The sequence below is a fragment of the Sinohyriopsis cumingii genome, chromosome 5 (assembly GCF_028554795.1).
Source record: "Sinohyriopsis cumingii isolate HCF-2022 chromosome 5, ASM2855479v2, whole genome shotgun sequence".
Classification (NCBI taxonomy): Eukaryota; Metazoa; Mollusca; class Bivalvia; order Unionida; family Unionidae; genus Sinohyriopsis; species Sinohyriopsis cumingii.
In genome coordinates, this window is record NC_142965.1 from 19004293 (window position 1) to 19022705 (window position 18413).

Sequence of the window (18413 nt, forward strand, 5' to 3'; positions counted from 1 at the left end):
AAAAAAGTAAACCTTCCTCCGCATCAACACTAGCAATATATCTAGCGTACAAAGTTTCGATCAAATCCCAATTTCATGAAAAGAACCGTTGATGAACTAAATTCCCCAAACCCCTGTTTTGCTTATTTAAAGAATTTCCAAAACATGGCCAAATAGGAGAAAAGGGAAAGATGATTGCACGCCTACACCAGCCACATAGAAGCATAAAAAAAAATGTCAATATAGCTGGCTTGAGGACAAGCGTTGACTAGTTCAATTCCAAAAATATCCCTTTGCAAAAATATTTTCAAGAAATTTTATCTAAACGGGCCGAAGAAACATAGCTACATCAACTGCACATTTAGACTTCATTGTAGATTTTCATAATAGCTTCCTGTTTACATTTTTTTGCAGAAATTTTTCTTACAAAAATAATGTATCAGAGGGAAAAAGTAAAACCCTTCCGCGCATCTATATATATTAGCCAACAATATTTCAGAAAAATCTACTGAGCGGTACGGGAGTAAAAGCGATGAGAGCTTTGACATGGATTTAGTAAAATCTACCGAGCGGTGCTGGAGGAGATATATTACAACCTTTGACACGGATTCAGTCTACCGAGCGGTGCAGGGGGGTGGGGGGAAGGGAAAAGTGATGACAAGCTTGGACTTGATTCAGTAAAATTTACCGAGCAGTAAAGGAGAAGAAACGATGACAACCTTTGATGTTGATTTAGTCTAACGAGCGGTGCAAAAGATGACGCGATTACAGATTTGACACGGATTCAGTCTACAGAGTGGTGCGGGAGGGGAAGCGATGACAAGCTTTGACATGGATTCAGTAAAATCTAACGAGCAGTGCTGGAAGAAAAACGATAACAAGTTTTGACACTGATACAGTCTACCGAGTGGTGTTGGGGGAGAAGCGATGACAAGCTTTGACACGGATGGACTGAGGGAGAGACTGACTTACAGGGTAATTCAATTAAGTCTTCCTATTCACCAAGATGATATTATATATTTAAATATCGACATACCGTCACTCCATTTAACTGTGCTATGTAAAGAATGCTCGTGAGCAGGTAGGTATATAGTTTCCTTTGGATACAGTTCAATATTTGTTCTATCAACAAGTCATGTATTATATATATATATATATATATATATATATATATATATATATATATATATATATATATATATATATATATGAATCATCTGAATGGGCTACAAATACCACATCAAGAGGTTCATTGATAAATTCAGCAAAATCACGTGACTGGAATTTCCAGCATGCAATCTCTCCGCCTACTTATATTTAGATCTTTCGTCAAACCACGTGGTCCGATATATACTGATGTAATTACATATTAGTTGTGTCCCAGCTTGTCTATGCCGAACCAGCCTGCTAACTTGATACGTAAATTGCTAGCTCTGTCATCACTGTGTTCAGTCTACTCTTAACAGCAGTACAAACAAGTCAAGTTGGGAATCCGCCTTGTGACTTGTCTATTGATAGTTTGATGCGGGTCATTAGCACACGACTTTTTGATTGGTTGATTAAACAGCAGCTTTATTGGTCAATTAATTATTTTATAAAGAGGATTGACTAGAGTGGAAAAGCCGGTATTGAACAGACTTCATTCATAGATCGAACGGTGTGTGTAAGAAAAAGAAAAAGAAAAAAAAAAAAAAAAAAACAACGTGGGAATTTGAGGATTATTGAGAAATACCTTTTCTAGTGTTGCCGGAAAGGAGGAAAATTTCAACATGATTCTCAGCACAGTAAATTTTGTCAACAGCAACATCAACAGAAACAGCAATCACAGATTCAGTGACTTTATCATCAGTAAAATTAAAGAGGAACAAGATGCAGTTATCCGTCCAAAAGACAATAGTCACAAAGGTAGTGATTGTAAGGTATGTTTATGTATCAGTTCCTTTTTATTATGTTTTTTTCCCTCAATGTCTTTCAGATTCCCAAAATACAATGTTTCATGTGTTCTTTCAGCGTTTGTGTCGAAAATACTACAATTTTGGCAGCGAGATTGATTGATTGATTATATTTTTACGGCGCATCAGCATGATTAGACTCTTTAGCGCCATACAAAAGGTTTTATGTAAGATATGTATCAACGAGTGGCACCGAGAATTGTGGACTTCAACTTACCGAAAAGAAAAAATATAAACTGGGGTCATGTTCGTTATAGTAACACTAGGGTATAATGAGCTGTTGACACTGTTAAGTTTCTTAACACATTTTTGACTGGAAGATAATCGCCATTCCCAAGGACAGAACTTGGCTGTGTTTGATGGGTATCGAATCCGCGAACCTTGGATTACGAGTGCGACACTCTGCCAACGGAGCCAAAATACTACTAAGTATGGACCATTGGGTCCTTAATTAAAAGGCTTTATCATACAGAAAGTTTGAATACACATAACCCACTTGTAGGAGTTGCACGGTTTTCATTATCTGGTATTTTCTTCGATATTGTGGATATAGCTGACACAACTCGGAATTTTTATAATGAATTCATCTGGTACCTATAACTCGTGTTGTTTAACAGTGTTGTCTTTCATTTATTTAGAACTAACGATTAAAAGTCCGACGCTGTATCAACTAAAGTTGTCAGAATGACCTATTGTGAAATAGTGGCGTAATAAAGATTATAATACGCAAAACGGGGCCCCGGTTGGCCGAGAGGTCTAAAGCTCTAGCCATTTCTTATCACTGCCATCTCACTTTTGTCCCTCGTGGGTTCGCGGCTCTGCCAATTTGGTTATGGGAGAAAGCTTGCCACTAGCTTCCCGTGGGTCCATAGCTTTTACCGAACTTTTCACGGGTTCTTTCTTACCCATTTATACTGGCCGCCATGTATAGCCAGTCTAGTGCAAAAAATGGCGTTAAACGCAAAACAATATCATATAAAATAAAACCTCTCTATAATGAACGTTTAAGGGACTCAAACGATGTGTCCCTGTTCGAGAAGTGTCCTGCTTAAGCAGATATAAAATAAAAATAAAATTTATCTTTGATGATCAAGTGTCCTTTACCTGTGGCGACTAAGACAGTTGAACTTCACCTAGAGACGCGTGATTCTTGTCTGTGGTTTATACCTGAAGTTTTTGTTCTCGTTTTATATATGATGTGAGTGATTTATTTATAGTGTGGAATTTGCTATTTTTCAATTGCTCGTATATATCAAATTTTATTATATTTCAAATCATTTTGAAGACACAGTTTGTGTTAAAGTAAAATGCTACATCGCATTAATCCAGCTGACTACGAAACACACGATGCACGATGTGGGCAGTTTTATCATTCCTTGTATATATTTCAGGCGTAGCCTCTGTTAAAAACTGCATGTCATCTGTGTACATGCTATCACTCATGTACGAACCACATTTTGTACTATGTCTGGACTCTCGCATACCTTTAGAATTACATTGATGTTAACCTCGAGCACCTGTGGCCGCTAGGTATTTGCATTTTAACCAATGTTTAGCTTTCTTTGACCCACGCCCTATTCCTTGTAAATGGTTACAACAATGAGATATATTTAGATACATGCAACGTGTGTTGGTACCCAGACTGTAACGCGAATTCCGACATAAATTCTTTTGTTATTGTGTCTATCACCAGAATAAACATACTCATTGATAAGCTTGCCTTTAGTCAAGGGCGTTATTAAAACGGGGAAATTGAACGCAGGGGTGGTAAACTGAATTTGTGCTAGGTAAATGTTACGGTTTGTTGATCGGAGTAAATACACGCCCATTCACTAAATGTAGGCATTCATAAAACATCAGCTAGGTCATGCGAAACTTGTACAGGTTAACTAAAGACTTACCTTACGACAGACTGCACAAGGTGTACATTGGCAGAAGTCAGCATACATCAATAAATAAGTCTTTAGGCCTTTGTTTTGTTAGTTGACGTTGGGGGACATTATTTTTAGAAACAAATTTAGATCTTGTATGTGTTCAGTTTCAACTGTTGAGTTTTGTTTAGACTGGCATAGGTCGCATCATACGGATTTATCATGTACCGATGAATGATATGCTAAGATAATCACAGACAGACATATCGACGATACAAGACATACAAAGGAACATTCTGAATTGGAGAAAGGGTGTATGTGTGTAATCAGGATTTTTAACGTGGCTTTAACAATTTTGCAGTCATATCGCTACGCTGTCTGCAGTGTGACAGTTTATAGTGATGTCTAGCACTGGGGCATCATGCCGCAGACATGTAGTATGATGTCCCACCCAGTCACATTATCCTGACACCAGGCCGACCGGTCCTAACACTAACCTCTTAATGCTGAGCGCCAAGTGAGGCATCTGTTAGTACCATTTTTGTCTTTGGTATGACTCGGCTGGGGACCGAACCCAATACCTACCGCATCCGAGACGGACGCTCTAACCACTAGGCCACGGAGCGGTCGAATTGGAGAGGGAGAAAGCATTCTATTCGTACGAACGTATGGTTAGGGAAGTCTGAATAAAGAGAGGGATCGCTTTCTACTAGTACGAGTCTGAATAGGAGAGACAGAACACTTTGCTAGGACGAGTCTTAATAGGAGAGACAGAATGCTTTCTACTAGTACGAGTCTGAATAGGAGAGACAGAACGCTCTCTACCAGTACGAGTCTGAATAGGAGAGACAGAACGCTTTCTATCAGTACGAGCTGGAATAGGAGAGACAGAACGCTTTCTACTAGTACGAGTCTGAATAGGAGAGACATAACACTTTGCTAGTAAGAGTCTGAATAGAAGAGACATAACGTTTTCTAATAGTGCGAGTACGATGACATCATATCATCTTTTAGCTAAATTTATTTCCCCGTGAATGCATATAATTTATTATCACCAGTACACGTATGTGCAACGAAGATTTGAACCATTATTTGACCTTTCAACAATCGAAAACCAATATTTGACAAGAAAAATTGGAGATGGATACATTTTGTAACACGAGTGCAAAACACTCGTCAAGCACAGATGAAAGAAATTTGGCACTAATAGATTTTATATGGGCATTGTTGCACCAATAATACAAGTACTTTTTATATAGCTTATATAGTTAGTTTGTTATGTTAATGAAATGAGTACTGTTTATATAGTTAGTTTGTTATGTTAATGAAATGAGTACTGTTGATATAGTTTATATAGTTAGTTTGTTATGTTAATGAAATGAATACTTTTTATATAGTTTATATAGTTAGTTTGTTATGTTAATGAAATTAGTACTTTTTATATAGTTTATATAGTTAGTTTATTATGTTAATGAAATGAGTACTTTTTATATAGTTTATATAGTTAGTTTGTTATGTTAATGAAATGAGTACTTTTTATATAGTTTATATGGTTAGTTATGTTAATGAAATGAGTACTTTCATATAGTTTGAAAGATATTAATAGGCTACCTTTGCGTCTTTTGTGTAGTAACCAGTATTTTCAGTTATCACAATAACAGGAATGCTATCCAGTTTAGACGGTAGTTTTACAACCGTAGCTATCTAAATGGGCACAATGGAATGTGCTGCATTAGTAACCCGTCTGTCACATACCTTCGTCATTAATGTTGGGTCGGGTTAGATTAACTAAAAGGGGCGCAAGGTTGTGGTGATCTATTTTTTTAAAAAATAGTATGTGCACTATTTATAGACGGTTAACTTGTCAGCAGTGTTATCGAATACCCTGTGGAATCTGATTTCGATTACTTTAACGACCGTTATCTTTTGCACAAGAAGATTTCGAACTTGAATTCGTGTTACATACCACAATGAGCTGTTCAAAATTTATGAATGTTCAGACAGTGCACGTGACTGTTTATATTATGCTTAAGAGACATTTCTTTCTTAATCCTTTTGATAAGTTTATTTCGGGACGCTTCATTCAGCTGTCATTAGTGATTACTTAGCCAGTGTATCGAAGAGGAGAAATATTTTATTTTTTAAATTAATGTATAATGTCATCTGTGTTTAGTTTGTGGCTGGGAACTTATCTAGGTCAACAAACTTCGTAAATGTTGTAAGATAACAAAGTTTAAATAGAAGACATCTTATAGGCCGTCTGAGAATTTTTCATGACTAACAAAAACCTGCAGATTAACGTCGGACCAGAAACATGGCAGTACCGTTTTATTATTTAAATGCAATCTTTTGACTTACAAGAGGAAAGGAAAGAACACGTTTAAATGAAATGATTGGATGAGCATTCGTTTTCACCTTGATTTAAGCTGTAACTTTAAGTGACGAAATATACTTAGCTTGTTTCTATTTTTCATTGTTGGTATTTACATTTCGTGTTAAGGGTGCTTTAATCTTTTGAGTCAGTTTCATGGATGGCATAACTTGACTCCTAGGAAATTCAAGCCGAAAAATCGCAATAGCTTCAAATAGCTTAAACAACTGATTAACTCAGAAGCAAAGACTTTCCTGAGAATTATGTTAGTCTGGTTATAATTACACTGCATTCAATATTTGGGTTCTAGTACGGAAATGGCCATTTCTCTACTGGATTTTTAAGAAGGCTTTGATAATGTCAGGATGATCTTTAATCCATTAGCAAAACAGCTGAAGAATGTTAAGATAAGATTAAATTCAGAAATCATAGTATCGAATGACTGTGTATCCAATCCATACACACAAATGACCCAGGACAATCCGTGCACACACAACTGATATAGGACAGGACAATATATATGTACACAACTGACACAGGAAAATTCATAAACACAAAACTGATACAGGATAGCATAATATATACACACACAATTGACACAGGAAAACACACACACACACACACACTTAGCATAGGACAACCCATACACAAACAACTGACACAGGAAAACACACACACACACACACACACACTTAGCGTAGGACAACCCATACACAAACAACTGACACAGGAAAACACACACGCTTGACACAGGACAATCCATACACAAACAATTGACACAGGGCAATAGTAGAATAAAACATAATCTAAATCAGGTGGCTCATACTCAAACCACCCTGAGAGCCGCATGAGGGCATTTTCGATGACCCAAGGGCATCACCACCTTTGTTATCTCTTGTGACGCCATTTATTTTGCGGGCCACATGATATGGCTTGGCGGGCTTACGTGTTTGAGACCTCCGATCTAAACGATATTCATTGTTAAATAATGAACAATTTCTTTTATTGTTTTTATCCCGTTAAAATAAGTTACAAGACTGCTTACAACATATATTGCAATTACTATTCCTTCATAACAGCTCCGCTCTAAATTATAAAAAAGTTTTGACTCTCACTAGGTGGCAATTATTATTCTTTGAAAATATTCGTGAAAAAATATCCTATGTACGTTTTGGTTCGTGCTGGTAAATATGTATTTCACCTTAGTATACCTATAATTCGTATACTTACCCCATGCCATATATTGATTATTAATCTAAATCCCCTTAAAGTGGATACCATATTTTGTTTCAGTGATGCCCCTCTCCCCCATATCCCCATACACGTGGATATGTATTCATAAATGTAAGTCAATATAGCTTTTCAGAGTAAATTTTAATTGAGTAGTAATTAGATACATCTAAGTCCTAATTATTAATACATGACCTATCCCACTCCTCTTAGTACTTCCTGTATGTAAATGCATTTGGTTGTATATGTGTATTGGTACATGTTCTGACTGTATATTGGTACGTGTTATACATGTGCACTAGTACATGTTGTAGGCTAAATGTATATTGGTATTTGTTATACATGTGTATTGGTTGTGTTCTGACTATATTGGTAGGTGTTCTGAATATATACTGGTACGTGATATACATGTGTACTGGTACATGTTGTAGGCTAAATGTATATTAGTATTTGTTATACATGTGTATTGGTACATGTTGCAAATGTATATTGGTACTTGTTATACATGTGTATCGGTACGTGTTGTAAATGTATATTGTTACGTGTTGTACATGTCTATTGGCACTTTTTGCAAATGTATATTGGTACTTGTTATACATGTATACTGGTACATGTTGTAGGCTAAATGCATATTGGTACGTGTTGCATGTGTATAATAGGTACATGTTGTATATGCATATTGGCACTTGTTTACATGTGTATTGGTACATATTGTAAACGTATATTGTTAGTGTTGTACATGCGTATTGATACATTTTGTAAATATATATTGGTACGTTCAGTTTTGCCCGTCACCCCTGCCGGGGTATAGGCTGCCCACAAAAGATCGCCAGATGCTTCTATCCTGTGCCATCCCCTCAAGCTGACTCCAGATGTGACCCATCTTAGTGATGTCTGCCTCACGGTCGCGTCGCCAGGTGTTTTTTGGTCGTCCCCTTCTCCGCTTGCCTTGAGGGTTCCATTTCAATGCATGTCTGGTAATGTTGGTTGGCGGCTTACGTAAGGTGTGTCCTATCCAACCCCACCTTCTCTTATCCTGTTTGATCGAAGGGTGGTCTGCTTTATGGCTTCCGCGGGCTTGCGGCTTTCACCACATAGCATCATAAATCTTCCAGAAGAACACCCTTCCTCCTTCAGGCTTTCAGTTTCTGGTTTTTCTTCTGTTGGCGTTTTTGTAGCAAATTGGGTTTTACAGGGTTGGGTTTCTAGCCCCACGCCCAACCCTCCTCCTTTTACACCCGGGCTTGGGACCGGCAATGGTGGAGTTATATTGGTACGTGTTCTATACTAATTTGTAAGCATAGACTGCAGTTGTTAGTCTGTAAGCATCTGTATCATTTACATGCGAAGTTAATTAGTCCGGGTCTGTAAAGTGTGTGTATGAAAGTTTGCAGGTATTTGTGCATGTATTTGTGATATGGTTACTGATTTGTAGCCAACCATATATATGTACATATATCATATAGTAAACAAACAAGTTATTAGCTTTTTTCTTCTTCATTTTTTGACCCGATATTAGATGAATAAAAAGGTGGGGTAGATTAATTTTGTTCGTCTAATCTTAGAATGACTATAGGTAGATTAGTTAAATAAAGTCTTTTAAAGTCTTATTATTATTATTATTATTATTATTATTAGCTGCGGTCAACGAGATCAAGATACATGTATATGTTCTGGTCTTCAGTTGAAATACCCTCCTCACATCTTTGGCTATAAATGGTCTTCAGTTGAAACACCCTACCTACTTCATTGGTTATGACGAATTCATTTGAAACATCCTACCTACTTCATTGGATATGACGAATTCAATTGAAACACCCTACCTACTTCATCGGCTATGACGAATTCATGTGAAACACCCTGCACACTTCATTGGCTATGACTGATTGTGTGTTATTTAGCATTATACGATCATGGACGTGTTTTAAACTAATTTTTGCGTGTCCGATCGATGTTTAGTGAACTTTTGAAAGAAAGACAAAAAGAAAAGGAAAATACATCGTTTTTTTGCGATCCTACAATAGAGGAATGCCTAGACAGTTTTAATATATTTGCCTTTACTTTTAATCTCGTTGCACTGTATGCTTACATTTATTTGGTACTTTTTGTTTTGCTATTTTTTTTTTCTTCAATTTGTTATCTGTACAATTTAGAACATATCTCACCATATACTAAGTATGATGCATGGACCCTTATGTCCATGAGAGAGAGAGAGAGAGAGTGGGGCGTGTGCACTGATCGCTATGAATGACTATTACTTCAGACCGTTACTGAAGTATTACATCAACTTTTTGTACAGGAGGTCAGCATAACTTACAGCAAGACAATGTGCTTCACCTTTCTATAACCCCTAAATATACACACTTGTACCTCGTGTTGTAATCTGCCGCGAAAGATGACCTCTGACAGATTTACAATTGACTAAGACCGCTGACAAATTTGTACATAACTACGTATTGCATAATCTGCAACGGTACTCACAGATTATTAGACACTTGGACTTGAGTTAGCGGACGCGTGATTTACGAATGGTGAATTCGCTAAATGTATGTATGTATGTATGTATGTAGATACGGTAAAGAATTGTGTATTGTCTCCTACGCACAATGACTGACGGATGTGAGGGCGGGAAAGTTCACTTCTAGATTCCAACGGCGGAAATGAATCTGTATGTACCAGCTGTCATGTTTCATATTGTTATTTGTTTAGGATTGTTATGTTGTAATTTTAAATCTATCTATATGAAAGCCTGTGAAATGTTTGTCCATAATGTCAATATTATCTCATGTTACCATCTAAATATTTCGATCAAAAGATTTTAAACAACAACATTTGGAGGAACTTATTACGTGGCCGTGGGACCCAGCCATCTTTTAAATTCTGCATAAAAATATGTCTGTGTAAAATCATTAGTATTCTACTACAGGATAGGTCACTATTAAGAAAGAAGAAGAAATAAACACGATAAACTGAACTTACACGTACCTGTTGGAATAGACTTCGAGCCTGTAATTACAAGTACATGTTGGAATAGACTTCAAGCCTCCAATTACTAGTACATGTTGGGATAGACTTCAAGCCTGTAATTACACGTATGTGTTGGAATAGACTTCAAGCCTCCAATTACAAGTATATGTTGGGATAGACTTCAAGTCTGTAATTACAAGTATATGTTGGAATAGACTTCAAGTCTGCAATTACAAGTACATTTTGGAATAGACTTCAAGTCTGTAATTACAAGTATATGTTGGAATAGACTTCAAGTCTGTAATTACAAGAACATTTTGGTCTAGACTTCGAGCCTGTAATTACAAGTACATGGTGGAATAGACTTCAAGCCTCCAATTACAAGTATATGTTGGGAAATCAAGCCTCCAATTACAAGTATATGTTGGGAAAGACTTCAAGTCTATAATTACAAGTATATGTTGGGATAGACTTCAAGTCTGTAATTACAAGTATATGTTGGAATAGACTTCAAGTCTGTAATTACAAGTACATGTTGGAATAGACTTAAAGTCTACAGTTACAAGTACATTTTTGAATAGACTTCAAGTCTGTAATTACAAGTATATGTTGGAATAGACTTCAAGTCTGTAAATACAAGTATATGTTGGAATAGACTTCAAGTCTGCAATTACAAGTACATTTTGGAATAGACTTCGAGCCTTTAATTACAAGTACATTGTGGAATAGACCTCAAGCCTACAATTACAAGTACATCTTGGAATAGTCTTCAAGTCTGTAATTACATGTTGGATTAATTTTTAAGCCTGTAATTACAAGTACGTGCTGGAATAGACTGCAAGCCTGCAATTACAAGTACATTTTAAAATAGTCTTCGAGCCTTTAATTACATGTTGGATTAGACTTCAAGCCTGCAATTACAAGTACATTTTGGAATAGTCTTCGAGTCTGTATTTAAATGTTGGATTAGACTTTAAACCTGTAATTACATGTTGGATTAGACGTTATAGTGGTTCGCGATCGTGTATATTTGTCTCCTAATAATATGAGCACGTTACAAGTATTATGCATAAATTAACCTTTTAAAACTAAATGTTTAATCTCGTTTTGTCAACTAGATTTGCTTCTCTAAGTTATTAAGACAACATACTTTTTGTGTCTTTGGTGCAGAGCTGACGCTATACGAAAATGTTAGGGTTAAGGTTAGGGTTGTTGTTCATCCCATGAAGGGAAAGGGTTAGAGTTATTTTTCATCCCCTGGAGGAAAAGGGAATTCAGTGTCTAATGAGGCATCCTTATCTATAGGAGAATTTTGTAGTTTTCATGTGGGTGTTAAATACACCTACAAATTACTTGCGGCGTGAAAATATTTATGTTGACAATTTATGTGATACTCTCAAAAGTAAGCAACTATTGTTGTCCACAGCTTCCTTCCATATACGTTATATTAATCCGTGGGATGACTTCTTTTTTGACTTAGGTCGAAGAGGGTTTCTCACTTTATTGTGACTGTGATCATCAAGACAGCTTTGTCAGTTGAATGGAGTGGGACCAGTAATATACCTTCTTTTTCGTGAAATAAATCACCTTCCTCGCATTAGATCCAGGAATGTCAACCGAACTTTTTGAAATGTTTTACGGTTAGATATTTTGTGACACAAGAGATTAGGTCACGATCATAGTCCGTAACCTAATTTATTTTTCCAGATGTATTATCTTCTTTATGCTCAACTGTTTACTTCCCCGAATATTAAGTCATTAGCATGGCAAATCCAGGTTTAATTACAAACTAATTTATTAACTGTGTTAATTACAAACTAATTTATTAATTGTGTTATTTACCACCAATTTATTAACCATCGTTTCTGTGTTTTCTTTTGCAGACGTCAGACCTTGTTGGACCAGACAGATTACCATCCAGCCACGACACAGGTTAATAGCTATTTTTGTTTTATATGAAACATATACCAAATATGTATGTATGTATGTATGTATGTATGTATGTATGTATGTATGTATGTATGGTGGAAAACACCTATATTTGACAAATTAAATGATTTCCAGAATTGTCTTCATTTATTGCCAATAAAATGCAAACGTTTTAATAATGATTTACGTCGAAACTTAAAAAGTATTATGTGTATGTTGCATTTTATTCAAATGTAGAACGGATGTGAAAGCATCTTCATTCATTGCACATTTATTTGGAACAATATTCGATATAATCTTCACATATAAATGTTTATTTTATTCTAGAGGAATCGTCTTGTCACACTGCGGAAGACGTAGGCAAGAAGACGACTGGAAAAAATAGCAGCAGCTGTATATGTGTTTCCATTCAGACACCAGATGGATATTATCTGTCTGTGGATCGGAACAATTTGCACATTTGTCTAAGAAGATATAGTGAACCAGTCCTAGACAGTAAGTATCGTTTGCCCTGTTTATAATATATGATGGCATTGCCAAGGAAAAGAAAATATATGTCGTAGTTGTATTGTAATGCTGACTGCCTTGATAAACAGATGAATGAAAAGGGCCTTCTCTAATTCAAGAAGATGACTTTGTAGCAGAAAGTGGAAATACGTTGCATGTACAATTTTACTTGTAATTGATGTAAATATCTGACTTGGGGTTTTGCCCCAGGAAATCAAACTGTTTAAAATCAAGCGAATTATCTCTCTGACTTTACACTTCATTGCTTCAGTCTTACAAAGAACTTTTACGTGCGGCTCGTCACCATTGCAGGTAGGTTGTTTAGGTCATTTGTGATAGCAATTGGATGGCCGGAGGCTTTTTGATGACTGAACCGTACTTGATGGCTACATGTAAGATACAGAATTTACGTAAGCGAGCAACATGTAACCAGGCCCGAATTTATTTGTGGTACACACTCAACTGCGAGGAACACGTAACCAGACTTGAATTACACACTTCACTGCGAGCAACACGTAACCAGACTTGAATTACACACTTCACTGCGAGCAACACGTAACCAGGTCCGAATTTCACTAAATATATTAAATGTCTTCTTCAAGTTGGTATTTTGAACTTGAATACTTTTTATATTGCTTGGTTGGTAACGATTAGTGATTTGGTTGGTAACAATGGGTAATTTGGTTGGTAACAATGGCTAACAATACTCTGCTCACAGAACACACAGCATATACAAGTGATTATTATTATAAAGTCCTGACATGTTACGGGTTGAATATATTCATGTGTGAATGTATAAATAATTGGAAAATATTTTTCATTTAGGTTTTTTCTACATTGTGCTTCACACGATACCTTGGTATGTGCTTTACATAATATCTTGGTAATGTCCTTTATATGATACCTTGGTATGTGCTTTACATAATATCTTGGTAATGCACACCGCGTTTCCTCATATATTTGCTGGTACCCTAAAATGCTTGGTAACTATTCTTTCCGTATGCGGTTTGCGTATGGCCTGCGATTTCAATGCCAGAAAAGGTTCTGTTCAGTTTTGTTCTTTTTTGTTTTATTCAGTTCTATTAATACAGTACACAAATACTACCCCAAACATTATTTGGAAATATAGTGTGATCTGAAACATGTTTCTTTATCTTCTGATTACAGGTGCATTCCACAAACTGACGTTTGAATGTGTTGAAAAGCCGAGTGACAAAGCCACGCTTGCAGTCTTCAAGGTAGCCTCTCATCCGGACTATTACTTAGCGACAACGCACGAGCTTCATCTCGAGTTACAGAGTTACTGTGCTGATTCACTCGATCCTGAGAGACCGGATGAAAGATTTTTCTTCATCCATGAACTTGACTGCGGGGTAGTCTTTTTACAGCCTTACGCACAAAGAGGTACCGTGTTCTGACTCAATGGAGTCAATGCGAGAACGAATGTGTGATTAGAGAACGCCCACACATTAAATAAATTAAAGAACAAAACAGTGCTTTCTTTAATTAATAATAGTTGCGTCAAGAAAGATATGAATAACTGAACTTTGCCTATATGAAGTAATTTGTCTGCAAAGAAGAATGGATACACAGTGTTTGTTGTTGTTGTTGTTGTTGTTGTGGGGTTTAACGCCATTTTTCAGCACATGATAGGCTATGTATGGCGGCCAGTATTAATGGTGGAGGAAGAACCCTGGAAAACCCCGGGAAGAACCACCGACCCACGAGAAGCTACTGGCAAGCTTTCTCACATACCCACATTGGCCGAATCCTAGACTCGAACCCACGCAGACAGAGGTGAGATGGCAGTGATCTGTAACGGAGAGCGCTTTAGACCACTAGGCCACTCGGGGTCCCCACAGTGTTTATACTTAATCACTAAGGAAAGAGTGAATGATAATGATACTTTGTATAAACTACACAACTCTATATAACACGGTATAAAGTTCACAACAACTCTATATAACACGGTATAAAGTACACAACAACTCTATATGCCACTGATACAATAATTTTGCCTAACATGTTATATAATTCGGTTATAAAAAATCTGACCGATGCCCATCGAACACTTGATATTAAATCAAAATTATTTTAAAGTTAATGTTTTTCTGTGATGCTACGATGTAAAGTCCTAAGTAAGATTATAACGTTAGTAATGTTAAGATCAAGAGTCGCAAATAAGATTATTACGTTAGTAATCTTAAAATGTAAAGCGTTGATAAGATTATTAAGTTAGTAATGTTAAGATCAAGAGTCGCAAATAAGATTATTACGTTAGTAATGTTAAAATGTAAATGCGTTGATAAGGTTATTACCTTAGTAACGTTAAGATCAAGAGTCGCAAATAAGATTATTACGTTAGTAATGTTAAAATATAAAGTCGTAGATAGATTATTACGTTAGTAATGTTAAAATGTAAAGCGTTGATAAGGTTATTACATTAGTAACGTTAAGATCAAATGTCGCACATACGATTATTGCGCTAGTAATGTTAAAATGTAAAGTCTTAGATAAGAATATTACGTTAGTAATGTTAAAATGTAAAGCGTTGATAAGGTTATTACGTTATTAACGTTAAGATCAAATGTCGCACATACGATTATTACGCTAGTAATGTTAAAATGTAAAGTCTTAGATAAGATTATTACGTTAGTAATGTTAAGACCAAAAGTCGTAGATAGGATTGTTATGTTAGTAATGTCAAAATATGAAGTCGTAGATAAGATTATTGCGCTAGTAATGTCAAGATCACAAGTTGCAGATTAGATTATTTCGTTAGTAATGCTGAGATCAAAAGTCGTACATGTCCAATTTTATAGTAATTATTAGCTTCCTTATTAGAACTTTGTCAGTCAAAATATCTTTTTTTATTACAGGGTATTATATACATCATTTGGATGCTATAGTATCGGTGAGAAGACTGGAGATCAACCTTCGACCTCCCGAAGAGTTCTTTATCCATATGAAAAAATTTGACTTCCCTGACATAGAGCAGGAGCGCCCCATAGCGACAGAAAAACCACCCGTTGTCAGACCGCACGAGGAGATCAAATTGCCTACAAGAAAAAAGTCCAAAAAGTATAAAGAAATCAAAGGTTCTCCAATTACCCCCAAATCGTTTTTTGCCTTCGGGTGTTTTGCTTACCCTCGAAAAAGCAGACAAAACAAGACTACGATTGTAAATCGATGAGATGACGTATTTCTTCCCAAAAGATTGAATGAACTATCCAGTCATGTGACGAGTACATCACAACGAATACATTCATGTTTAATATGCATGATTAATCGTAAATCTGATCAGACATATTGCTGAATCGCAAAAAGATCGACACGTCATGCAGGATTGAATTATGATGTTATCTTAAAAAAAAAACGCTTTTGCGGAAACGTGTAATATTGACTGTTTGTGCAAGACAGTCAATATTAAAATCAGCAACGAAGTCTTGATTGATTTGTATAATGTCAAGTGTATAAAGTATATCCAGGGTAAAGGCTGAGGAGTCTAGTATCAAGCCCGACACATTTCAAAAAGTGAACAGGAATTCCAATATGGAAAATATATCCGGGGTTAAATTAGATGAGTCTAGTATCAAACCTGACACATTTTCAAAAACTTGAACAGACAATAAATCATATATTACGAAAAGATGCAAGTTTGATGTCTTTTACGTCGAATGTGTCAGATGTTTAGGATCTTCATTTAATAGACCAGAATATGTTTAAAGACTTTCAAAAGAGACAAACAAAATCTCTGAAAACCATCAATTTAATATTATTCGATGACAAATTCAAGCTTTTTTTTTGTTTGAATAAAAAAAATATTTGATGGTTTAAATACTTCATGAAATAATATTGTCCTTTTACATGATACCCGGGTTAGAAACTAAATGAATGTCAAAGCGGATTTTTTATTTTTAGCATCATACATTTAAGAGAACTTTGAATTCATTTGTGTATGCATTATATTTTGTAATGGTACATATTTATTTGGAATGTTCTGAAAGTGCAATAGATATACTTCTTAACTGCCGCTGATTGGTTGACGAGTAGCTCCTTGCTTTTATCATTGTGCTACTGATTGACGAGTAGCACCTTCCTTATCATTATAGCCGCTGAATGGTTGCGAGTAGATCCTTCCTTATCACTGTGGCCGCTAACTGATCGACGAGTAACACATTCATTATCATTATGGCCGCCGACTAACTAGTAGCTCCTTTTTATTATTATTGTGCTTTTAATCGTAAGGATTTCAAATGATTCACCTAAATTCCAATTATAGGGCAGCTGCTATGCACATTTTGTTACTCCATATTATCTTTTTTGCAGACCACAATGGAACTAAAATAATCTTGATTTGTATATTTAATTTCTTGTAAATATCAATTTATTTATTTATTTATTAAATATCAATTATTTATTAATTCTCTCATCGTGTTTTGAATTTTTGTTGTAAATAATTCCTTGTTTTTCAGTAGTTTTCAAGTATTTAAAATATGAAAATGTTTATTGAATGCCATCTTCTTTTACGTTATTGTAATTTTCGGTGTAATGAAGTATTTAATCATTTTCAAGTTTTTATTCAAACCATGATTTAAGCAAGAATGTACGTGTGTCCTGTTGTATAGAGACCGTTTATCTTTGAGATGTGTTAAAGTGATCTTGACATTACTAGTGTGTAATTAATTATACATCATCCCTGGATTGATTTCTGTATCTTACTTCTGACACAGAACAGTACAATTAATACAGTAGGGTACTGTCCGATTCTGGTTTGCAACCAAGAATATGATGTATTTCATACCCTGCTGTGCCTGTCAATAACAGCTGTTGTTTGATTTGCATATTTCAAGAATTTATGGTGGTATTGATGTAAATAATTATGTGGGTTAATGTTTCTATTGTTGTTTTGTTTGGGGTTTTTTTGTATTTTTTTTTAAGTTCCAGAGAAAATGTTTAAAAATACTTGCAAGTTTGCAAGTATGATTGTTTGACAATATTTGTCACTGTTACTGATTTCTACGCCATTTAATGTAAGGTAGATATCGTGAAGATAGATCCATTCATATGTATGTAAATACACCATTCAAGTATTAAATTAACATAATTATAATAATGGACAATGTTGAGAAATAAAACAACTAAAGTTTATTAATTATTCTTTGTTGTATAAAACACACACATGAACAGACTGTGTACAAATACATACACGTGAACAGATTACATATACATACACATGAACAGTGTACGCATTCATACACATGAACAGACTGTATGCATATACATACACATGAACAGTGTACAAATACATACACATGAACAGACTTTACGTATGCATACACATTAACAGTGTACAAATACATATGCATAAACATGTAGTGTAGAAAAACAAAATCAGAAACGTACAAACATCTAATAAAATTGACATTCAGGCCTGTGAAATATGTTTTGCAAGACTTTGCAGTCCTTCAAACATAATGGCAAACTGAGAACTAATGAATCATGGATGATGCAAATATCTGAATTAAAATATGCAGGGCGAACAATTTCGATCTTCTGTTTTCAAGGCAGTTAAATTTGTATGTGTGTGTGTGTGGAAAGTCATTT

General features: G+C 35.5%; 1 protein-coding gene across 2 annotated transcripts; it reads left to right on the plus strand.

Moving 5' to 3' along the window:
* The first annotated feature begins 622 nt into the window (after window positions 1-622).
* Window positions 623-17957, plus strand: LOC149798731 (uncharacterized). Of its 2 annotated transcripts, none has more exons than XM_089957600.1 (5): window positions 623-954; window positions 12254-12302; window positions 12627-12794; window positions 13974-14210; window positions 15686-17957. In XM_089957600.1, the coding sequence occupies exons 1-5, from the start codon at window positions 907-909 to the stop codon at window positions 15997-15999; spliced, it is 816 nt and encodes a 271-aa protein (XP_089813726.1). In that variant the 5' UTR covers window positions 623-906; the 3' UTR covers window positions 16000-17957. The 2 variants fall into 2 exon arrangements, with proteins under 2 accessions (XP_089813726.1, XP_089813725.1); XM_089957599.1 differs by lacking the exon at window positions 623-954 and adding an exon at window positions 1303-1898.
* Window positions 17958-18413: the final 456 nt, after the last annotated feature.